Source organism: Botrytis deweyae (assembly GCF_014898535.1).
Source record: "Botrytis deweyae strain B1 chromosome Unknown BDEW_012, whole genome shotgun sequence".
Classification (NCBI taxonomy): Eukaryota; Fungi; Ascomycota; class Leotiomycetes; order Helotiales; family Sclerotiniaceae; genus Botrytis; species Botrytis deweyae.
The window spans coordinates 217,991-241,521 of NW_024066219.1; the positions used below are offsets into that span (position 1 = coordinate 217,991).

A 23,531-nucleotide genomic window follows, 5' to 3' on the forward strand; every position below is an offset into this window, starting at 1 on the left:
ATATCCGTAAATCGAAACAATCCAGGGGGACGATTGAAGTCGTGAATTGGGCACAAATATTCTTGGACTGAGAAATGAGCAAAGCTATAAGTATATGGACTCCTGGGGGCACGGTCTCCACGTCATCTGCTAGTGGCGGTTCTAATTTCACCAGGCCAGGAAGGCTTTCTACAATATCGAGAGCATGACGACGACTTCCGAAATCAGGTGGTTGGTTTAAGGGCAGTCGAATCGTGCAGACTTCCACGATTTCCTCAACGAATAGTGGCCGAGCTGCAAAGATGAGCCATTTCAAAACCGTCTCGAGTTCTGATAACAAGCTCTTTGGTATACGACTTATTATCAAATCGTAAAAGGTATCCAGGTCTCTAGGCAATGAGAAAAAGATATTTTCAAGGTCTACCTTTTAAATCACTCTCAAGTTCCGAATCAGATACTCGATTTCCTTCATCTGAAGTGCCGCAAGTCGAAACCTGTACCTATTAATAAGTTTATAGGAAAACAATGCCGACAAACGAAAACTTAAATTCCCTCAGAGCCTTGACTAAGTCTTCGAGAGATCAGGCTCTTGATCTCGGTAGACTGAGAGTTAAGTCTCCTATGATTGGAGATTCGTGCCCGAACAAATTGTTCAATATCAATGGTTACGTGTGCAACATCTCGCATGAGCCATCTCCATTGGTCCTTTGGGAAGGATGCTTTTAAATCCCCCTCCTCACGGCTCACAATGACAATTCTGAAGTTCGGATTTTGGATCGAGGACAGCTTCTCAATAAACTGAAGATAACCATCCCGTGGCTTTCCAAGGGGGACCTCATCCAATCCATCAATGACCAAAGTAATACTCCGACAGGCTTCGTTTTGTTCTGAATTCGTCAATATGGCGGAGGAACCTTCGAGTGAGCTGATAATTGACAGAAGCAATGTTGTTAGCTGGACTGTCGAAGGAGGAAATGGCGCACAATTATCATATAGCTCTTTCAATTCAGGCAGAAGACCATACTTTTCTCGAAGCTGTGCGATGATTGACCTTTGAAAATTGCCAACATCGAAGGTAGAATTGTCGCTGAATGAGCAGTAATAATAGGCGACTAAGTGAGCATTGTTTGAAGTGACTCCCGGAGGGATGATTTTCAAGATTTTTGGAATATTCTCGATCAGATGCGAGCTGCAGTTATTAGTATTTTCTCTTGCTTTGAAGCCTCAAATGTAAGTAATTACCATATTATAGTTTTTCCGGACCCAACTATTTATTATCGTCAGTACTTCGTATCCCCTTAAATGATCAGAACTGGATCGAATGCTCGAGATAAATACTGAATGACTAGGTACAATCTGAAATATTAGAATGGTATAACATTATTGTTCAAAACTATTCCGAACATCTATCTTCCAACTTTTGTGCTGGATTGGACGATGCGAAGGTCCGTTCGATCCGGGGAATCTGGAAATATAAGAACTGTTTTTAAGATATTATTGAATATCGAGGATTTGTTCACGAAACCGGATAAAAGTACCTTGTCCTCTCAACCATAGAAATCTCTTGTTCGAGGACGCCCATTCTTTGAAATCACCGTTGAGAAAGTCTTCTCCTGTATCGTCCACTCGGTCTTCACGATGCCTAATATGCTCTTTGTATTGAGAGATTCTTAGATTTTCTGGATCGAGCCAGTTCAAGATCTCATCTTTCTTCGGCGCTGGCAATCGAACGTCAGAAATTCTGAACATATCTATATTTGAGCTCGGGGATAGTTACCTGCTCCTTCATATGTTATGTTCGTTCCGACGAAGAGTCGGGAGCCTGCCTCAGCCTTAATGTGGCTTATCTCTTGTGTGATGTTATGTCGCTCGTGGGATCTGGTTTGTCCATAATTCATGAGTCCATTCGGCAATACCCCATGAGAGTCCATGGCGACGTCGACGTCTATTTACGTGAGTCTCTAGCAAATTCTGTCAAATGTGTCTTTGGGATTAAACATAGACTTTATCCTATGATCGAGGCTCTGGAGTTTCTAAATATAGCTCAGAACGCCATGCTGACAGCCTAAATCATGTGCGGTGGCTGCAGTGGAGATTCCGCAAAACCCCTGTATACAGCACAGCTATCTCAGCCGCTATCTGAATATTACTTGTACATCATGCGCATTCACAATTCATTCCATTTACTCAATTTGCTTTGATAAACTCTTAAATTATCAAGTGTCAAAGAATGGCAGACGTCCTTGCTACTGGAAGCGCAGTTGTTGGTATTATCGTTGCTGCTTTCCATAGTGCCAGGCTCCTGCACGATGATTTCAGTGCTGTAAAAAATGCGGGGGAGACCATCAAGCCTATTGTCGATGATCTCAATTCTGTTGTCGGTGTACTTTCATCCCTAGATTCCACTGCGAAAAGAAGCGACCAAGCCCAAGGAGTTCCGAGCGAGATTGACAATGACAATTTCAAGGCCGCAGCTAAAAATTGCAACAGGATATGTACGGCATTTCGAGAAAAATTGGTCAAGTGGATAAGACACCCCTCGAACAATAAAATGGATTGGAGAGATAGATTCAGGGTTGGATTTCTGGCTGAGAAGGAGCTTCTGGAGTTCAACAGACAATTGGTGGCATGCAAAGGGACGTTCACCATCGCACTGCAAATGGCTACACTGTAAGTAAAGAACATTGATATTTCTAGCTTGTCTGTATTGACTGCAACCTAATTCTGTGAATTCCAGCTCGGTCGCTTTACGACAAACTGATAAAACTGAATCAGTTATCGAAAGACTAGACGATACCAACAAAATGATAAACCAAGCGGGTCTTGTTGCTAGAGATCGCATTGACAACCTTGAGTATCAGTTACAAAGAGTTACAATTGAAGAAGTGTCTATATCAGATGAAGATGAAAGTCAAGTCTTATCACATTTGTCAGATGGAGAAGCAAGCCAAGCTATGTCTGATTCAACAACTAATGAAGCATCAAAATCTTTACCGCAGCCGTCTCCAGAAGAAATTATGGATATCTTCGAGAAATCATGGAAAACAGCACTAGTAGAAGTTGCTTCCCGCCGGGTTAAAATTGGTAAAGTGACGCAAGCTTCCAACGCTAAAGCGGTCGTTGGCGTTCACGGACTTAAGAATACCAACGAAATGAATGTGGAAATAGAAGATGTTTCTATAGGACCGGGAAGTTGGTCACTTGTAGGGGTTTCGGATGGTGTTGATTTGAATGTCTTCTTTAAATAATCTAACTGTACAGGAGGACGCTGGAATTTTCTATCTGCTTGATGTCGATGTTGCAACAGGGGATAAGCGAGGGGAGATAACTAGACGAGTCCGTCCCGATGCTTGAAGTCCAGGTTATTTTCGTGGAGATTTTATCAGTGAATCTCACACGCAGGAACAGATAAAAAGATAAATCAGGACTTATATCAAGAAAACTTCGTGAACTAGCTATCTCTCTGGGTGATAGCCCACTTCAATATCCTCGTCATTTTTTCACAAATTCATTACATAGACCGTTTCTCTCTCCTTTCACATTTCCATCATAGTCGAAAAATAGCAAGCTTGAATTGGCAAGTGCTGAAGTAGCCGGAAGAACAGTCGATACTCAAGGCGTAACAATATTGAAATCAGCACTCGGTAATCTGATCAAGGCTGTGATCTTAGTCCACGCATCTACGTCTCCAGCAGTAGTGAGGGCGATATATGGATTATTCACGATAACTGGACTTCTCCCCAGAGCCGTGGCTCCAATTAATCTGGCAAGATTCACATGATCTAACCAAATAGTCAAATCACTCCCCGGATTTGGCTTCTCCGAGGAAGCTACGTATGGAATGGCATGGCCCGTCATGGCAGCATTGCTCAATCTCAAATGCCAACCAGCATTCGGCTTATTGTTTTGTTGGACATCGAAAACCATGAAATCGATGGTGATTTCCTTCACTAAATACACCTCTGGTTTCGTGAAAGCGGTGGGTCCTTCGATTTTGATAGCGATTGTGTCGAATAGCTCGTCAAAACTCAATGTCAGCAATGCTTCAGGTGACATGGAAAGATCTACTTTCTGAGGCCCAAACTTTAATTCATGAGCGCCTGTCAAATAAAAATTACGCCAGGTGGCATTTCCTGAGCCCCATCCGAGAGTATTGTATACAGAAGCCAGGGTTACCATTGCTTGTATCGCAATATCACTATCTTTCTCAACCGAGCTTTGAGTTTTGAACACGAGTTTATCCAAAAGCGTAGCTGCGAATCGAAGATTTTTATTCATGATATATTCGTTGGCCATGTCAAGAACGGCTTGATTTCCGCCCATGCATTTGACAAACTCGGTTGCCTCGTCTGTGGGTTGGAGTGGCCAGAGATAAGCTGGATTCCCATTGAACCAACCCATGTATTTGTCATAAACACCTTTTACATTGTGGCTGATTGAACCATAATAACCTTGAAGATGCGTCTTCGCACTCAAGTTGGGAGGCATCTGAATGTTCTCTGCAATCTCCAAAGGGGTTTGTCCATCATTGATCTGTCGAAGCGATTCATTATGAAGATAGGCGTAGTAATCACGTTGCTCTGATAAAAATTGTAGGACTAAATTTTCATCGTCATTCCAGGTTGGCCAATGGTGACCTGCAAATATCACATCTGTCTTATCGCCAAATAGAGTAATCGACTCATCCAGGTATCGCGACCAAAGTCGGGCATCGCGCACTGGAGCTCCTCGGAGAGTCTGAATATTGTGTAGAGTATGCGTGGCATTTTCCGCCACACACAAAGCCTTATAGTCGGGAAGGTAATAGTTTACTTCAGCTGGAGCTTCCGTTCCTGGAGTCAATTGGCATATGATCTGCAGGCCTTCGATACCATCTACAAGATCGCCATTCTGGGTGATGTAGTGAGTTGGTGCCACGAGTGAGATTTTCCCGGTAGATGTGCACTGTCCAAGTCCACAACCAATTTGTCCAGCGGGAGATTTAGGTAATTTCATACCGTACATATAGATTGATCGACGAGACATTGCTGCTCCCGCGTACACATTCTCACTAACAGCATGCTCGAGAAAGCCCTGAGGACCGAAAATCCGAATAGTCTGACCTTGTTCCTTCGCCTTAAGAACGATAGCAGCCGCTCCATCAAAATGATCTACATGACAGTGGGTGTAGAAGAGGGCCTTGATTTCTGCTTCTTGGCCATTGTTCTCTACATGCCATTGCTGGTAAAGCTCAATAGCTTTGCGGGCAGTCTCAACAGAGGTCAAGCAGTCGATTATGATGATACCATTTGTGCCCGGAATTCTCACAATAGACATATTGGCGAGATCAAGTCCACGAACTTGATAGACACCTTCAGTGACAAGATAAAGGCCTGCTGTTGCATTGCACAACTGCCCTTGCCTCCAAAGTGCTGCTTCGGCTGTATCGGGGCATTCTCCCGCGAGGAAATCATATGCTTTAGTGTCCCAGACAATATTTTGCTGTTCATCATTTGGATTAGGATCTGAATAGATGTGACGATCTTCCATCGCTCGTATAAGACCCCGTGTAGCAAATTTGAAATCATTGTTAGAATCAGGAGCGGTAGTCATGTTGAAAAGTGACGTGTACTTCGCTTTGTGGAAGCGTTAGAAGATTGATGAAGAGAAACGAAATGGGGAGTTTTGAAAAGATGATCATATCACCTTATATATCAGATTGATAGTTGTCTTTGGAAATTATTCCGTGTTCCGTTCAGTGCAAGCCCAGTGTGCCAGCTTCTTGGCCCTTCTAACCCTAACTTTTCTTGTTCAGATAGCTCACGGGGCTACATGTTCCACAGATTACCATGCATCTTTGATCTAATCAAGAAAAAACCCAAGAGACTTACAAGGGTGCGTAAACCCTTCGATCCGCCCTGCAGTTCAAGTAGTGGGATACCTTCAACCCCTTGCATATATCTAGAGCACTAATTTGATATTCAGTCCAACTTAGATGACTTACCTTAAAACTACATCATACTCCCCCTTTTCCACGTCATTCAGATCTCTGAACTTCAGAGTACCCAGTGTAACCCAAAAAACTGATTTTTGTGGTTGTGCGAGGAATTTCAAGCGTGTCGAGGAGAATAATACTCCAAAATGTAGAACAAACCGTACGATTAACCCACAATTAGGAAATTTACCGAGGCTGGCAACGACGGCATTTAGAAATAGCCCCTGGAATAGATTCCAAGCGAGTGAAATAGTGTATTATATAAGGTGTATAAATGACATTATCGAAAACTTCAGTCAGTCACTCTGCTTAGAAAATTTCAATTAATCGAGGTGATTCAGGTTCCACGACTTTTGAAGCTTCAAGTCTATCGTCATTCGAATTATTAATTATTGAAAGGTTACAGCAAATGAAAATAGTAAGCAAAAAGCAAGTGTGTTATTGACAACTTGATAAGAATTTGATCTTCAGATGCTAAGCTCAATAGTGCAATAATCAAGAGATCCCGAAAGTTAAATATATCGTTCGTTGTCGGCGTCGGTGATGCGAATGGCCGGTAGACCCAACCAAGTTGCGATCGGGTGAACATTAAACCGCCTTTACAGAGCTGTCCACGGGTTTACTTAAATATCAATACCAAAATTCTCAGACAGAATCTGCATGGTATTCCTCCGGCTCGGGACACAAAGCATCCGCATCCGAGATCTATTAAGCAACAATAGTCCAACTTGAAGCGTCCTAATCTTTCGTGAATCTAAGCCTGGGATTCCATAACACTCGAAAGGATGACGAAGTGTGTGTTGTCTGATCCCTAGTTTGCTTTTGACCTAAATAATTTCTCTGGCCATCTCCAAATCTCTACATTTCCAAGTAACTCTGATTTTTACACAGCCCATATTGTAAATACCTGTAATCGGGATATGCCGTGAGGATTGACTCTTTCTCTCAGGCAGTTGTATCCATTGTAGACATCTCAAATCTATCATTAGGTCATCAAGTCTGAAAAATCCACCTAACATCCTCATCGTTTTTCAAAACCTCATCTCCTACCTCCCCACTCTCTTCTCTCCTCTTTTTCTCTCTGTTTTCCTTTTCCAAACAAATCCATAACGTCCCCACAACTAACAAATTCGCGACCAAATACCCCAATGCAAATCCATGACCTAAAAACCATCTAGGACTCGTCGCCGGTCTATACAATTGCGTTCCTAACACTGCCCCTAAATTTCCAATAGTAATCGTCATCGCAGTCGCTGTGGCCCGTTTAGTTTGTCCGCTTACGTTTGCCGCGGGCCAGGAAAGCACGATAGCGGTACTGGGGTAAATTCCACCGGCTGCAAAAAAGGTTCCGAGATAGGAAATGCCGGGTTTGTTGTGTGGGGTTGCAAGAAGGATAATATAGCCGATGATTGCAAATGAGGAGGAGAAGAGAATGAAAGGAGCGCGTTTGTGAGTTTTTTCTGCAAGGATGGCGATGATCACTGTAAGTACTGTGGCGAATGCGTAAGGGGGGACAGTTAGAAGTTGTGCGGTAGCCGCTTTGTAGCCAAGGGCTGAGATGATGGTAGGGAAAAAAAGAGAAAGGGTGTAGAGGGGTAGAGACATCGTGTGGAAACCGAGACTGTAGAGCCAGCATTTGTAATCTCCAAAAGCGGCGCGGACGTTGGCCCAAGTAAAGGGTTCAGTATTGGTTGCATCGGTGGAAGACTTGAGACGCGCATGGATAAAAGAGCGTTCTGGTTCTGTGAGGAATGGTGCGGTTGAGGGGTAATTATGGATGAAAAAGTAAGCTAGGAGAGAGACAACGACAGTCAGAAGCCCTTCCTGTTCGTTGGTTAGCACAATCTAATTCAACACTTAGTTCTAGAAAACTTACAATAATAAAAATCCATCTCCACCCCTTCAATCCTCACACTCCATCCATGAATCCAATGCCATAAGCCAAGATTCCACCAAAAGCACCAGCCAACGAAGCTGCAGAAAAGAACAATGCAACTCGATAATGTGTTTCCGTCCTCTTATACCACATTGATAAGTAAAATACCACACCAGGAAACAATCCGCTTTCCGTAACACCCAAGAAAAATCTTGCAGCTAGAAACCCCGCATAGTTTGTAGAAATCCCCATTAAGGTCGCGACGATTCCCCATAGAAGCATGAGTGTTGGAAGCCATATTTTGGGTGTTGTTCTTTTAAGTATGATGTTGCAAGGTACTTCGAAGAGAACGTATCCGATGAAATAAATTGTTAGTGTCAATAGATATTGGTTCCCGGTGATGTTTAAACTCGTCGCTAATCCATCAAGTTTCGCATTTCCGACTGTGTGTTTGGATTTTGGTCAGTATCATTCTAATCATCAATTCGCAACCTTCAATTGAATTCACTTCCACCCTGAATCCGAAGAAAGAGAGGAGATTAAAGCAGAGAAAACGGAGTAAAACATACTGTTACTTCTATCCAAAAAACTCAACAAATAAAGCAATGTAAGCGCAGGTAATAGTTTCCAATCCAGCTTTCTGACTAGTGCCTTCTCATTTATCCCCGTTGGATTCGCAAACGATTCATCGGAAACCTCGCTCTCGTTTCCATTCCTTTTTTCATTTCTGTCAATCCCATCAATGCCTTCCGTTTCCACTGCGGGTTTCTCATTATCCAGCGCCTGTTGTGGCGCCGTGTGCGACATTATGAAAATTGCAATGAATCAATTGTATGTCCAATGTGCACGAAAAAACGCTTCGACGTCGAGGAATGAAAAAGAAGCAGAAACTCTTCGAAAGCAATAGAGAATGGGGGTACGTCAATACACTTATATCGTCATCCTCGTCATATGTAAAAGATCAAGTAGTATCAAGATTGCATGAAAATGGATCAAATCACATCACATCACAATCACAAGGATAACTTCCATCTCCTTTATATCTTATCAAGGTAGTAAACCGAGGTTCACAGCCGTTCCCCATTTGCAAGAGGACCGCTATGTATAATACCAAATGATGTAGCACGCAATCACTCAACTTCGAGCCACCGCGAGATACTCGTAGCTACATGTTACATCATGATCCTCAATCCCCTGTTGACTCATAGGCTCTCCAACCTTATCGTCTTTTCGTTTCCAAAGCCAATAAAACGAAAGCCATGGCCCAGACAATCATATCGGGAAGCTGATTTCCATAGTTTGGCCTGCCATTTTAGGTGCATGGAAAAAAGATTGGTGCTCACTGCTACTTAGCGCAATGATGAAGTTCTGGCTGAGATGTCGTGATTATTTGGTATCGGAATTGCCGCTTTCAGTAGTTGTGTGCGATGATCATTATGGTGGGTGGGGTTCTTCTACGAGAGTATCTGGGGTATTGCATTTCATCTCTTTCGCGTGGTCACGTGTTTTGACAAAAACTCAACAAGACATCCCATCCCGTCGAGATTAATTTGTCAGACTGAACAAGCAACTTCACAGACCTCGGAATGCCATGATATCCCGAAGTCAACAGCAAAGTGGAATCAGGTTGATTGAAAAGTAAAATAAATTAGTCAATTATTATGCTATGAATGACTAGCTAATTCGCAGGATAAACTTCGCAGATTTTTATCATTCAGTGTTAAAAGGAATTTTATTCCAGAATACACACTGGTTGCACCCACTGGATGCACTCCCCCAGGTCTCCTTTTTTCATCAGACGGGGTATCGTAGACATGCCACAAAAACACCAGCTTTTCCATGCAACTCCATCCATGCAAAGTCGTTGTCCATTGATATTTCAGGTCTGAAAAAAGAAGATTTTGAAAATAAATGGTCCAACAAAGTGAGATTAGGCCATCTTCGGCCTTCACACCAAAAAGGAAAGATTATTTAGCATCGATACCAAGCCTGACCAGGTCTCTGGCAACAGTATGTGATGGGGGAGAATGGGCTGAGAGAATTACAAGTTCAGGGTCCAGGCCGCTGTAGGTAAGTCGTCTAAAGTGTCGTGCCTTCGAGGCTGAGTACCTTTGATGAATCGCCCAAGAATTTGGCACGATGTGCAACAATCTCCGAGGCAATGGCATCAAAGTCTTTAATTTTTCTTGCTCGCAGGCCCGAGAGTAGTGATTTCAAACCTTCAATAAACCTATCTCGTTGTTCTCCTTCGAACTCGTCCGGGGATCCCAATTTCGCAAGAACGGCATCATCTGTTAGGATAAAAGTTAGCAAAGGGGACGAAAGGGATACTCAAGGGTGAGCTCAGAGCATGCTGGCTGGAACTACCGACGCACCAGGCAGTCCCATTTCTCTAAAATGCTGAAAATCGCAAGTATTGTCATTGCATATTCCTCCCATCAATTCGTATCGACACAGTTCTTTCTTCGCATCAATCTTGTTAGTATAAGTGATAGACTTCAGCCCACCCGTAATTTGTTGCTTATATTCTGGATGAAACCGAAATGCATGAAACACTCTCAAAGGGCTTTCATATGGTGTGAAAAAGCTTGAGCTATTAGGGTCGCTAGAAAGGGGTTTCTGGGCTCGGGTCAGCCTGGGAATTGCCACCAAGAATGGAGAAGACTTTTACTTCTGTTAGTTGAGGGACACTACCATCTTCTGCCGGCAGACTTTGTTCTACGCCATTAGAGATAACTTCAAGATCGATTGAGTTACCGTTTGACAACTCTGGCAATTCATCGTCTTCTGCTGCATCAATAACTGAATCTGGCGGAGCGGGGCTAAATGGAGATGACGCCACCGACGAAGTCTCATCAGCAGCAGGAGTAGCCTCTGGGGGCTCATAGTTATCCGAGTCTACATCAGCGATCTCCGAGGCATCTACCACGTCAGGAATGTTGGGGGTTGATGAAGTTGCAAGTGGCTGAGAACGCTCAAGGACTGGCGAATAATTGGAGCCTGCTTTCTCTTCATCGGGTGTGGCAGTTACGTCATTAACTCGCGTAGGAGGCGCATTGCTGTCTTCCATTTCGAGGTCACTGGGAACAGCAGAGTCTGCATCCGCGCGCACGGCTTCTTGAAGCGCAGCCTCAAGATCTTGGTTGGTTTCGGATGCTTCTTTGACCTCAAAAGAATGGTCTTCGGTTGTGTTATGCGCCATATCGCTGACACTATCAAGTTGGGTCGGAGGTATAGAAATTGGGGAGGCAGCAGTGGCATCAGTAGTATGAGATTGCTCAGGCTGTTGCTGCTGCTGTTGTTGTTGCTGCTGCAGCAGTTCATCGCGAGCATCATCGATTTGGTCATCTAGCTCCATGGGAACTGATGCAGATTTTGGCTCGGATTCTGCGAGACTTTGTGGTTCTGGCTCACAGTCTGGCTGAGCAGAAGCTAGAGGTGGTTCAGCTGTGGGAATGTGAGCATCTATTATTATGGGCAGTCTGATAATAGTAATTTTGCACCTACCTGGATTGTCTTTTGTCTCTTCACGTGTGAGACTGTCCAACTTTTCTTTTTGCTCCTTCAATTGTTGATCGGTTTCCTGGCCTAGTCTTTCCATTTCCTCAACCAGCTTTTGTTTGTCCTGGAGGTTCTTTTGCACCGCCGCTTCGATTCTGGCAGTTTCGGCACGAAGTTCCTCAAGTCTCGCTTGGTTTTGTAAAGCTTCAGCGTCCACACGGGGGATGGCGCTCGCAATTCTTTCACGTCGGAGTCGTTTGAGTTCGGCCTCTTCTTTTCGAATGTCGGCGGCTTTTTGAAGCTCGGCAGCTTGAGCCGCATTAGACTGTGTTTTATCCTTAGAAATATTGGTTGCCTTCTGCATTTCGATTGAAGAATTTGGCTTATTAGCTAAAAGGCCTATGTTGCTCGTACTAGCTGCGACGTTATTGATGGGGGTTTGTGCACCGCTGCTGCTTCTCTTGTTTGCCTTCCTCATTTCAGCTTCAGCAATTTTTCTCTTCAACTGCTCAATTTCGCTTTCCTTGCGTCGAAGATCCTCGGGATGTGGCTTAATAGCACTTTGTAAATTTGGTGGGGTGCTCGTCGACGATGCAGGAGGTGGGGTAAATGGTTTTGGTGGAAGAAAAGAAGATGCTGTCGGCAATGCCTTTTGTTCGGGTAGCTTGCGAGGTGGTTGAACAGGCGAATCTGCATCAGCCTGAGATTCTAATTCCATTTCGACATCTTCATCAGACTCGTCTTCATCCTCACTGACACAAATGACAAACGGTTTTGGTTCCACACGACTTTGACCAAATGGTCGCTTGAGTGGTATTGTGGATGTCGAAGGTCCGTCAAAGTCAGCAGCTACTGGGCGTTTGCGTTGCCCATTGAGAACCGGGGTTGGCATGATAGTTTGTGGGACAGATGATGGGGCGGGTGGGGCAGAAGCTAAGAACAAACCCGGAATCTTTTGAGAGGTCTGTTGAATATTTGGAGGTGGTGCGTTCGATTGGGGAAATTGTGTTGTGACAGTCAAAGCTGGAATTGTAGTTGAGCTACTTGAATCTGTGGTACCAACCTTGTTTTTTTCAACGACTTTTCCAGCAGAGGAAGTAGAATTTGGAACCGATGTAGGCAATTCAGGAATTATGGTTGGTTTAGCTTGAGCAATCGGACTAGGAAGACTAGTAGCGGTAGTTGTGACAGACTTCGCCGCATTCTTCTGTGCTCGCTCAGCTCTCGATTTCCTGAGAGCGTCCATCTTCGCCTGCATTGTTTTTTCTTTCTCAACGGCGGCTGCACTCTTCGGTTGCGCAGTTGCAGGAGTAGCAGTGCCTGCTCCATTAGTTATAGCTTGTTTAGATCTATCTGTAGAATTTTGGGCTGAAACCTGACCATTCGGATGTCCACTAGTGGCAGGTAGGCCAGACGTAGGCGCAGAAGAAACACTGGTGGAGGGACTTTGAGCAGAGGCTGCATTGATGGTTTTCGTTGCAGTTTTCGACAATCTAAGCTCATCAAACAATTCTCCGACAAGTTTTTCATCAACACCTTCTTCAAGATAGGCTGGGAATCGAACATCATACGACCAAAGATTCAGGATAGCGCCTTCAGCTTTTTTACGAGCTTCAGCGACAGTTTTGAAAGTAACGGTATCGTTATGTGCATCAACTTCAGAAGGGCGAGAGCTTGCAACAGTCTCTGATACCTGACCTTTTGTGGAAGAGGGAACATTTTCCTGGCCAGATTTGGATGCAGTATTATTAGGCTCTCCTACCGGTGATTGTGGCTTTGATTTTTTCTGTCCACCGCCCCTCTTTGTGTTCAATGCTCCCTTACCTGCGCCTGTATCCTTAATCTGAGAATTCTTGCTTTGGTCAAACATTGGCTCACTTTGGGCTACGAAAGGGGAGTACGAGGCCGAAGGTTGACGTTGATTATAGTAATCGGCTGCTGCAGGGAGACGTTAATAAATAAATTTATGAGAGATCGAAATTGCTTACCATTGCGAAGAGTCGGTGGCGGCTGCTGAGGAGCAAGATCTTGGCCTACTGGATAGACAGCGCGATGGGCAGTATCAAGATAGCCATTGCTATCGTTTCCGCGATAGTGGCTCGAGCCCGGCGCGCCAATCGAAGCATTTGGAGCTGCTGAGTGCATGCGGGCAGAAGTATCATCATACTCTCCTTCGCTCATTTCGCGATTTTCAACGTTACCATACGCGGGTGTTTGTGAATGATATGCTGGCTGCGGGGCAGCCACTGGCGCATAGTATTGCGAATTTTGAGCATAATTTTGATGGTTGTACCCAGCATAAGAATGCATGCCTTGCGGCGCTGCATTGTATTGGGGCATAGATGAGTTTTCTTGGTTCCAGCCCTGGAACGCTGGGACTGGGGGTAAATTATTCTGCATAGCGGGCGCGCTGTAGTTGGGAAGTTGTTGTTGATTATAGCCATACGCCATTGCATTATCATATCCTTGAGTCATCGTGTGCTGCCCTGATCGGCCATCATCTTGTGGATAATATGCGGACTGATTTGCATAGGTTGGGTACGGTGGGTTGTTCGACTGGTCGCGATTGCCATAGGCCGCGCCATAGTATGGATAATCCGACATGGTCGGCAAGTACAAAGCAGTACCTAGCTTTACTGAAAGAATTCAAAACTTTAACTGTGATTAGTTCTGACTGATATTGCAAAATTACCTCGAAGACGCGTTTAATTCAACGGTCGAGAATCATTGGCGCAGCGCAATCAAATCAAGGGAGAAAGTAATTACAGATGCAGAAGTCGCAGAGAAAAGGGTGCCGCGACGAGCCAGAAGAAAGGATTGTCAAAATTGAACAATGAAAAATGCAAGTGAGACTATCACTTTCTTCACTTATTTTGTTGACTCGATTTTGATGAACCTGGCTATGAAGAAGACCCGGGTAGAATCTGTCTGAAAGCTTGTTGGAGGTGGAGGTGGAGGTGGAGGTGCAGATGGTAATGGGAAAAAGAAACTTATTAGTACGATCGCACCAAAAGCAAACGCCAGTCGAAGATTCCAAGTTGCTTAGCGCCGGTAAATCCCGCTCGATATTGATGAGACTCATGAGAGTGAGTGAGAGTCGAGAGAGTGTCACTAGACAAAGACAGTGTCATACTAGAGTAAATGTCACGAGGTGATCGCAGCACGGCTCACGGTGGCTGCCCTACGACAAACCGTCAATTCTCTTATCGATATGATTCTACGACTGAAGCGGCACTGGATCAACCGGCGTTGCCAGGGGAAACTCTACCATTCAAACTACCTGGTAAAGCCAAATTAAACTTTGTACCGCCACTTAATAATCCTCCTTCGCGTCGTCAATATTGACTTTAAACACTGACGTTGACAAGAATCTCGATCCAATTCAAGAGTTAAAAGAGGCGAAACAGAAGAATGAATCTTTTTATTTGCTACCCTCTTTACTAATTTCACATGTAATGATTGAAGAGGTTGCATGAACTTTTCTCCCCTATTTTTGCTTTGCGACAGTTTGAAATCTTCCCATGGATGGATGGACTTTGTTTACTTCTTAAGGAACATAGCCTTGCTTCAATCAATTGAAACCCAACAACGCCTACTCCACGATGGCATCCAATTTTCAGATAAAGCGCAACAATCCTTTTGCTAGGTCAGGGACTTTATCCCCGGAACCAGGTGTTCCCAAAGGCAGGCCGAAAAGTGCAATATTTGCGTCAGCTCCTTTCTCATCACCGGCACAAAGCCATCAAACACACAATCGACACCAATCCTACTCCTCGCTGGGAGATATCGTGCCCCCCAATAATAATAATGTTTCACTAAGATTTCGCTCCAATTCTAAGTCGACTGCTCCCTCTTCAAATACATTTGCGCCTTCATTCATCAATTCGGAAGAGATGCGACTCGGCGCAGAAACTGTGATGGCAATGGAAGGAGAGAATGATTTCTCCGGAAAGAGATATGTTTGGTTGAAAGATCCTCAAACTGCATTCGTCAAAGGATGGGTAGTAGAGGAGTTGGAAAATCATCATATACTGGTCCAATGTGACGATGGAAGTGTGAGTTCACGAATGTGTTTTTTCTTCCAGTATAATGTCTGACTGGGTATTTAGCAACGAGAGGTCGATCCTGAAACTGTTGACAAAGTAAACCCCGCGAAATTCGACAAAGCAAATGACATGGCAGAGCTTACGCATCTCAATGAAGCATCAGTCGTCCATAATCTTCATATGAGATACCAAGCTGATCTCATTTACACCTATTCAGGCTTGTTCCTGGTTACTATTAATCCATATTGCTCATTACCTATATACACGAATGAGTACATCAATTTATACAAGGGACGAGGTCGGGAAGAGAGTAAACCACACATATTTGCAACGGCAGATGAGGCCTTCAGGAACCTAGTTGAAGAAGGAGAAAACCAAACTATTCTTGTAACTGGAGAGTCTGGAGCCGGAAAAACGGAAAATACCAAAAAAGTCATTCAATACCTGGCGGCAGTTGCAAACTCGGAATCACCCATGAAAAACAAGGTACAACATTCAACCCTCTCGCAGCAGATTCTTCGGGCAAACCCAATCCTGGAAGCCTTTGGGAATGCGCAGACAGTCAGGAATCATAATTCTTCCCGCTTCGGAAAATTCATCAGGATCGAGTTTACGCGCAATGGCAGTATAGCCGGTGCTTTCATAGATTGGTATCTCTTTGAGAAATCAAGAGTGGTAAGGCTGAATGCTCATGAGCGGAATTATCACGTTTTCTATCAGCTTTTGAAGGGAGCTGATCGCACATTGAAAAACGAATTCCTCATCGAAGGATTAGACGTAGAGGATTTCGCTTATACACGGGATGGTCATGACACCATTGTTGGTGTCTCTGACAGAGATGAGTGGAACACTTTGGTCGAGGCATTCGATGTTATGGGCTTCTCCGAGAACGACCAAATATCTATCTTACGAACAGTTGCTGCTGTTCTCCACCTGGGCAATATAACTGTCGTGAAGGAGAGTAGATCGGCCGATCAAGCTAGATTGGCTCCGGATGCCCGCGCACAGGCTGACAAAGTGTGTAAGCTACTTGGAATTCCGCTCGAGCCATTTTTGAAAGGGTTGTTACATCCTCGAGTAAAAGCTGGACGGGAATGGGTCGAGAAGGTGCAGACGCCAGAACAAGTTCTACTCGCAATAGATTCGTTGGCAAAGGGTATCTACGAGAGGGGTTTTGGTGATCTTGTAACCCGAATCAATCGCCAATTGGATAGGACTGGTATGGGTCTCGATGACTCTCACTTTATCGGAGTACTTGATATTGCTGGATTCGAAATATTCGAAGAAAACAGTTTTGAGCAACTGTGCATCAACTACACGAACGAGAAGCTCCAGCAATTTTTCAACCACCATATGTTTGTCCTTGAACAAGAAGAATACGCCCGTGAGAAAATCGAGTGGAAGTTTATTGATTTTGGACATGATCTCCAGCCTACGATTGATTTGATTGAGTTGCCCAACCCCATTGGTATTTTCTCGTGTCTCGATGAAGATTGTGTGATGCCAAAAGCCACGGACAAGTCATTTACGGAAAAGCTTCATTCTCTTTGGGATCGCAAAACTCCCAAGTATCGTGCCTCTAGGCTTGGGCAAGGATTTATGCTCACTCACTATGCCGCCGAAGTTGAATATTCTACCGAAGGATGGTTGGAGAAGAACAAGGATCCAATGAATGATAACATTACAAGATTGTTGGCTGCATCCAGCGATGCACATGTTGCAAATCTCTTCAGTGATTGCTCTGAAGCAGGCGATGACTCTGGTGCCATCCGAAGCAGGGTCAAGAAAGGCCTTTTTCGCACCGTCGCTCAAAGACATAAAGAACAGCTATCTAGCTTAATGGCCCAGCTGCATTCGACGCATCCTCATTTTGTGAGGTGTATCATACCCAACCACAAGAAAAAACCTAAGCAACTCAGTGCACCACTTGTGCTCGACCAATTGCGCTGCAACGGTGTCTTGGAGGGTATCAGAATTGCACGCACTGGTTTTCCAAACAGACTTCATTTTTCAGAGTTCCGACAAAGATATGAAGTTTTGTGCAGGAACATTCCCAAAGGGTACCTTGATGGCCAGACAGCAGCTAGTATGATGTTAGATAAACTTCAATTGGACAAGTCATTGTTCCGTGTTGGAATCACCAAAGTCTTCTTTCGTGCCGGTGTGTTGGCAGAGCTTGAAGAACAACGTGATGCCTTGATCCGCGAGATTATGACACGGTTCCAATCCCTGGCACGCGGTTTTACCCAGCGACGTATTGCCAATAAGCGACTGTATAGAGCAGAGGCAACACGGATCATACAGCGAAATTTCCAAGTTTACATCGACCTTTGTGAGAACCCTTGGTGGCGCCTCTTAGTCAAGATGAAGCCGTTATTGGGAGCTTCGAGAACGTCAGGAGAAGTCAAGAAGAGAGATGAGATGATAAAGCAGCTTAACGAGAAAATGGACCAAGAGGCGTCAGAACGCCAAAGACTAGACGAGGAACGACGAAATACTCACACTGAGATGTTAAAGATCCAACAAACCTTAGAAAGCGAACGAGCGTTAGCCCTAGACAAGGAAGAGATATTTAAGCGTCTGCAGCTCCGTGAGACGGAGTTGAGCGATAAGTTGGCTGGTGCTATTGAAGATCAGGAAAAGCTTGAGGATCAACTGGATGATTTGCTAGAGGCCAAAAAGCGAGCGGAACATCAATCCGATGAATATCGATCTCAGTTGGAGCAAGCAGGTCACATAATAGCTAAGCTGGAGAGCGAAAAGCGAAACCTTGCTGAACAGCTGGCTGATTTAGACAATCAATTGAAGGATCTCGCCAAGAAGCAAGCGGATCGAAGCGCACAAGAAGCGCAGCTTTCTCAGGACGTCCAGCTACTGCAAAGTCAACTGAGCATTAAGGAGAGAAAGGTTCAGGACCTTGAGGCGAAGCTGATCAGAAACGATCAAGATTCGGAAGTCAAGTTGGCTGCAGCGGCGAAAGACCTTCAAGCTTCTAAATTAAGGGAAAGCAACTTAGCCAGCGAAAACCGCAAAGTACAGAAGCAACTTTCTGATTTATCTGCTACATCGACAGGGTATGAAGATCTCGTCAGGCGCAAGGAAAGCGAGTTGGCTATCCTTCGGTCTGATAACCGTAAATATGAGGCCGAGAAGAAAAGTTTTGACGAGCAGAAGCGATCACTTTCGGCGGAAAAAGAAAATATTGCCAACAGGTTAAAGGAAGTACAGGCCGAGATGTTCGCAATGAAATCCCAGCAAGCCAATTTACAAAAGGAAGCTGCCGACGCGAAAAAACTTCTTGATGCTAGACTGACAGAAGATGCTCACGCTGAACAAAATCGAAAGAGGCTAGAAGAACAGATCTCGACCTTGAAACAGCAATTATCAGAAGTGCAAAAAGACCTTAGCAAAGAACGGCAATCTCGAGACGATGTCCAACTCCTCGCAGAGCATAAATTCCGAGAGCTTAGTGAGAAGTTTCAAGAACTAAATGAGGCTAAAATCATTATCGAAAAGGAATTATACGTCCAACAAGACACTCTTAGAAGAGCAATGGAGAACAGAGTTTCTGCTGAAAAGGAACGCAACGAAGCGCGAAACGAAATCAGAAAGCTAAGAGAGGCGAAGATTGCAGCCGAAGAGGCCAGGATACAAGCTGAAGTAGTTGGAGACCGCAACGCATCACGCCTAGCCCGCGAGCGCGAAGCTAGTTTGAAGAAAGATCTTGAAGCGGAACAGAATCGAGCAAAGTATTTTGAGACTGAGTGCAGCCGCCTGAATCAGCAAGTGGAAGATCTTAATAAGGTCATGATAGAGTCTGGAGATTTTGGTCTCAAGGTCGATCAAGAAAAGGAGCGACTTGAACGCGAACTGAACACAGTCCGAAGTCGATTAAATGCGTCTGAAAATGACAATCGTGCTTTACTCAATAAGCTTCAACAAAAAGGTCTCGAGATTGCCCGCACGAGCTCTAGGGCAAGTGAATCATCGAGAGGTCAGCTAATAGCAGCCCAGCGAGAGAAAGCAAAGGTCGACGAGCAGAACAAGAAGCTCAATAAACAGCTTGGCGATGTACAAATTCAACTGGCATCCCTTCAAAAGCAAAAAGAAAAGCTGGAGCTTAATCTTGAAGATCTAACGCGTGAGGTTGAACGTGAGCATTTGAGTAGTAGAAACGCAGAGAAGACCTCTTCTACTATGACAACCCAGTTAGCAGAGGCAAACCGCAAATTGGAGGATGAACGACAGTTGCACTCTCAGGCTCAATCTAAAAATCGACAACTCCAATCTTTGATTGATACCCGAGATAAAGATATCATTGAGCTGATGAAAATTGTGGACCCAGAGATGCCTGCACCGCCGGTTGTACAACTCGATGGTAGTTTCGATAAGAGCACATCTGAAAACCCAAACCTTATTTCTCAACTCACTCAAAAAGTCGAGGAACTTCGGCAAAATCTCAGAGTTCAAGCTGCTGGTCGGTCGAATGCTGAAGCACAAGTACTTGAACTGCGAAAACGATATGAAGATGAGTTTGGTGACCATTCCGAGTGGCACACGCCCGGTAGGTCAAAACTTGAGGAGATTGATGGCAATGAGGGAACTCGAAATTCATCCCCGACACATCTCAGAAACAAACTCAATGGCAGACCTCTGTCAGGCGCGACCCCACCTAATCCCCGCTTTCCAAGCTCGGGTGACGTTGGGCAAGATTCTGGACGCTCTGATCGTACTGCCGATATGTTAAGTTTCAACAATCGCATGGATTTGAAAGCTGACGTGGAAGAATTACAAAATCAATTGCAGCTATCACAAATGGAGAATCGTCATCTACAGAGCCAGCTTGAGCGTTTTGTTCCAGGACGAGATATCTTTGAGGATAGTCCGTCAGTACGCCGTGTGCACAAACTTGAGCAAGCCAACACTCGACTTCATGAAATGCTTGATGATTCTGCAAAGAAAGTTTCCGCTCTTGAACAGAGTATTCAAACGGGAGAACTGTCATTCCGCGATATTCAAGCCAAATCTCACGAGGAGCTCTTTGAGCTCATCAACAATCAAGAAGAAAACAGACGAATTTTAATGTACGCTCACAAAGATGCATTAGTAGACCTCAATGATACGAAGAAAAATTTTGAGATGTTGAAACACACCCGAGCAGTCTTGGAGGTTGATCTCCGAGATGCTAAGTCTGATCTTGAGGACATGACTTTGCAAAGGGATCAGGATGCCGCCAGTCGAAATCAACTTTTGCAAGAATTTGCCGATCTTCAGATCCGTTTGGATGCTGAATCCTCAAAATTGGCTGATGTTAGTTCTAGTCTCGGTCTCTACAAGAGTAGAGCAGACGAGTACTTTAGCAAACTTGAACAGGCTGAAATTGCCGTGTTGAAGGCTTCTAGGGCCGAACAATTTGCCAGATCTCAAGCAAAAGAAGCAGAGGATACATGTGCCGAAATCATGTCAGAACGGAAGCAAATGGATGAAGCCATTGAAGATCTTCAAAAACAGAACCAACATTATGAAGAGAAGCTCGAGGATCTTTCCTCTGATCTCGATGCTGCAGTACAAGCAAGGAAACGATTACAACATGAGCTTGAAGATTACCGAAGCCAACGTGCCATGGAGATTGAAGACAAAGAATCTAGTATGGAACAAACCAGAAAGAAATACCAAGCTGAGTTTGCCACTCTCACGAATGAATTGGACATTGCTCGTGAGGAGAAGCTATTCAAACAAACAGAGAACACAAGACTTCGGGAAGAATTGGATCAGCTTCGAACGAAGTGGGACGATGAAGTTATGAACAGTTCAACATGGTCTAAAGAAAAGGCTCGCCTGGAGGCCACTCTTTCAGATCTCAATACATCACGCGACGAAGCCGTCAACGCTCACAATGAAGCTCAAGGCAAAATTGTATCACTATTAGCACAAGTGCGGAGTCTCAGAACAGACGTGGACGATGCAGCTGCCGAAAGAGACATTCTTCAACGCGAGAAGCGCGGCTTACAAGCTCGTCTAGAGGAAGCTAAAGCTGGTCTCGACGATCTTGCACGAAGCGATAGCCCTGCGCTACGAAATGCTGCTGGAATGGATCGCGAGATCTTGGAACTTAAATCTAACTTAGCACAACAAGAAGATATTGCAGCTGCAGCCATCGGCAAGATGAGACGATCTGAAGCACTTGCATCTGAAATACAGAAAGACATTGTTGCCGAGAGAGAAATGACAGCACAGTTGAATAAGGAGAAGGCTGCGCTAGAAAAGTCACTCAAAGAAACTCAGGTCCGACTACTGGATTTGGAAACTAAAGGCTATTCAAGTGCCAGCCAAGACGTGAGGTTCCTTCACGGTCGTGTCCAAGAGGTGAGAATTTCCTTCCCAAAAACTTGTCACCAGTCTAACATAAAATAGCTCGAAGCCCAACTTGACGAGCAAGAATCCGAACGCAACAAGTCGCAACGTTCCGTAAGAAATGTCGATCGCACAGTCAAAGATCTTCAACAGCAAATTGAACGCAAAGAAAAGGCCAACACGCAACTTCAAGAAGATATCGCCCGCTCGAGAGATAAGGTCGAAAAACTTCTCAAGACAATCGACGAGCTTCAATCAAGTGATTCGACCAATCAACTTTCAGCTCGTAGAGCAGAACGTGAACTAAGAGAAGAAAGAGAAAAGGCTTTGAGGTTAGAGCGCGAATTGGAAGGCTGGAAGGCATTGAGAATGCAGAAAGGTCCGGGTGGGAGAATAAGTGCGAGTGGTACTTGGAGACCGAGTAGTGAATTTGGCTCCGAAGATGCAGGGATTGACATCCCTAAACGAAAGAGTAGTTTGAGTAGGCAGGATAGCATGAGCAAGGGGTTCTTGTAATTTCTTATGGTAGGTAGATGATAATGTGATGGAGGAAAACTTCGCGCAGAATGAAGTAGAAATTTATTCTCGGGCGTTTGTGATGGGAATAGCAGGAGTAGTGAAGCAGGAACGGAAGGGGACAGTGAAAGGAATGGAGCACAGATTTGTGTATGAATTATATGTTTTTCGTGTTAGAGGTGTATAATATCTTTATTTCCCGGAATGTGTGGGATGGAATGGGCTGGAATAATACCTATGTAGACTTGTGCGTTTTATGAATGGAAATTTTGGTTTCTTGAGAACTCCCAAAGAGGCTTTATCATGGTCGTGGGAATGTGAGTTTGAGTTTGAGTTTGTGCTATAGATGTGAAATGTGGAAGGATGTTCAAGAGAAGAGTGGGGATTTAGAGGTCTTCGAGGGAAAGGAGAGCTTAACAAATGCTTTCTTCCATCTTTTGGAGTGTGGGAGATAGGTGATGAAGTAAGTGATTATTCCGAGGGGGAAAGGTGGGTATGTGAAGAAACAAAGATACCAATCCGCGTTTATACCCGATTTCATAACGTGTGTCCAAAACGTGACTTTTTTTTGATCTAATTAACTTTTTGTTAAATCTAATACGAAAACAATTTAATTGCTTCCAATTCAATCAATATAACTCTAAATTGAAAAAACTTTGTATTATAATATAGATCTTAATTGATAGAATCTATAAATAAAATTTGAATAGAATTAATCAAAAATTTATTGAATTGAAAATAGTTAAATGAATTTCAATTTTTGAAAGTTTAAAAACCTAAAAACTATTTCAAAAATCATAATTTCATTCAATCACTTTTAATTCAATAAATTCTTGATCAATTTTATTCAAATTTTATTTATAGATTCTATCAATTGAGATCTATATTATAATACAGAGTTTTTTGAATTTGGAGCTATATTGATTGAATTGCATTTTCTAATTTTCCAATTTCGATTAGATGATATTGAAAAAGGTGCTTTTTCTTTTGGACACATGTTATGAAATCGGGTGTATTATTAGAAGAGGAATATTCGAATCGCGAAACACTTTAAGTTTGTTCTTTCAAACCGCACTTAGAAGTAACTTTGCCTTAAAAACTTAGGGGTTTAATGTCAGACGGTAGGCTGTGGGTTTTGAATGGAATTGAAATACACGTCTTGGGTCAATTTACATAGGTGTGAGGTTCTGTTCTGCGAATCAGAAATTTGGTTATAAGATTGGATTTAGATTATTATTGGATCGTGGGTGATTTTTGTAGGGTTGGATAAGAATCCTATAATGGT

General features: G+C 43.9%; 6 protein-coding genes across 6 annotated transcripts; 2 read left to right on the plus strand and 4 right to left on the minus strand.

The window, feature by feature from the left end:
- Nucleotides 1–522: 522 nt before the first annotated feature.
- On the minus strand, nucleotides 523–1,910 carry EAE98_005887 (uncharacterized protein; the record flags this gene model as incomplete). Its single annotated transcript, XM_038953509.1, has 4 exons — nucleotides 523–1,168; nucleotides 1,222–1,246; nucleotides 1,518–1,697; nucleotides 1,757–1,910. 4 exons carry the CDS (start codon nucleotides 1,908–1,910, stop codon nucleotides 523–525), a joined length of 1,005 nt encoding a protein of 334 aa, XP_038809904.1.
- A 231-nt stretch (nucleotides 1,911–2,141) lies between these two features.
- Nucleotides 2,142–3,453, plus strand: EAE98_005888 (uncharacterized protein). The gene is made up of 2 exons (XM_038953510.1): nucleotides 2,142–2,649; nucleotides 2,717–3,453. Exons 1-2 carry the CDS (start codon nucleotides 2,210–2,212, stop codon nucleotides 3,225–3,227), a joined length of 951 nt encoding a protein of 316 aa, XP_038809905.1. The 5' UTR covers nucleotides 2,142–2,209; the 3' UTR covers nucleotides 3,228–3,453.
- A 138-nt stretch (nucleotides 3,454–3,591) lies between these two features.
- On the minus strand, nucleotides 3,592–5,571 carry EAE98_005889 (uncharacterized protein; the record flags this gene model as incomplete). The annotated part of the gene is made up of 1 exon (XM_038953511.1): nucleotides 3,592–5,571. One exon carries the CDS (start codon nucleotides 5,569–5,571, stop codon nucleotides 3,592–3,594), a length of 1,980 nt encoding a protein of 659 aa, XP_038809906.1.
- A 665-nt stretch (nucleotides 5,572–6,236) lies between these two features.
- On the minus strand, nucleotides 6,237–9,106 carry EAE98_005890 (uncharacterized protein). The gene is made up of 3 exons (XM_038953512.1): nucleotides 8,399–9,106; nucleotides 7,869–8,272; nucleotides 6,237–7,777 (listed from the first exon to the last, which is right to left on the minus strand). The coding sequence occupies exons 1-3, from the start codon at nucleotides 8,634–8,636 to the stop codon at nucleotides 6,947–6,949; spliced, it is 1,473 nt and encodes a 490-aa protein (XP_038809907.1). The 5' UTR covers nucleotides 8,637–9,106; the 3' UTR covers nucleotides 6,237–6,946.
- Nucleotides 9,107–9,908: 802 nt separating this feature from the next.
- Nucleotides 9,909–13,934, minus strand: EAE98_005891 (uncharacterized protein; the record flags this gene model as incomplete). Its single annotated transcript, XM_038953513.1, has 5 exons — nucleotides 9,909–10,120; nucleotides 10,205–10,448; nucleotides 10,501–11,276; nucleotides 11,337–13,268; nucleotides 13,319–13,934. 5 exons carry the CDS (start codon nucleotides 13,932–13,934, stop codon nucleotides 9,909–9,911), a joined length of 3,780 nt encoding a protein of 1,259 aa, XP_038809908.1.
- A 998-nt stretch (nucleotides 13,935–14,932) lies between these two features.
- Nucleotides 14,933–22,246, plus strand: EAE98_005892 (uncharacterized protein; the record flags this gene model as incomplete). The annotated part of the gene is made up of 3 exons (XM_038953514.1): nucleotides 14,933–15,385; nucleotides 15,440–21,742; nucleotides 21,791–22,246. 3 exons carry the CDS (start codon nucleotides 14,933–14,935, stop codon nucleotides 22,244–22,246), a joined length of 7,212 nt encoding a protein of 2,403 aa, XP_038809909.1.
- Between the last annotated feature and the right edge of the window lie 1,285 nt (nucleotides 22,247–23,531).

Excerpts from the sequence above, each read along its gene's own strand:
- EAE98_005888 (XM_038953510.1), top strand. The coding sequence starts at position 2,210 with ATGGCAGACGTCCTTGCTACTGGAAGCGCAGTTGTTGGTATTATCGTT. Across the intron at positions 2,650-2,716 it reads GCACTGCAAATGGCTACACT|CTCGGTCGCTTTACGACAAA; the intron begins GTAAGTAAAGAA and ends TGTGAATTCCAG.
- EAE98_005890 (XM_038953512.1), bottom strand. The coding sequence starts at position 8,636 with ATGTCGCACACGGCGCCACAACAGGCGCTGGATAATGAGAAACCCGCA. Across the intron at positions 8,273-8,398 it reads TTTTTTGGATAGAAGTAACA|TCGGAAATGCGAAACTTGAT; the intron begins GTATGTTTTACT and ends CCAAACACACAG. Across the intron at positions 7,778-7,868 it reads GCATTGGATTCATGGATGGA|GAAGGGCTTCTGACTGTCGT; the intron begins GTGTGAGGATTG and ends ACCAACGAACAG.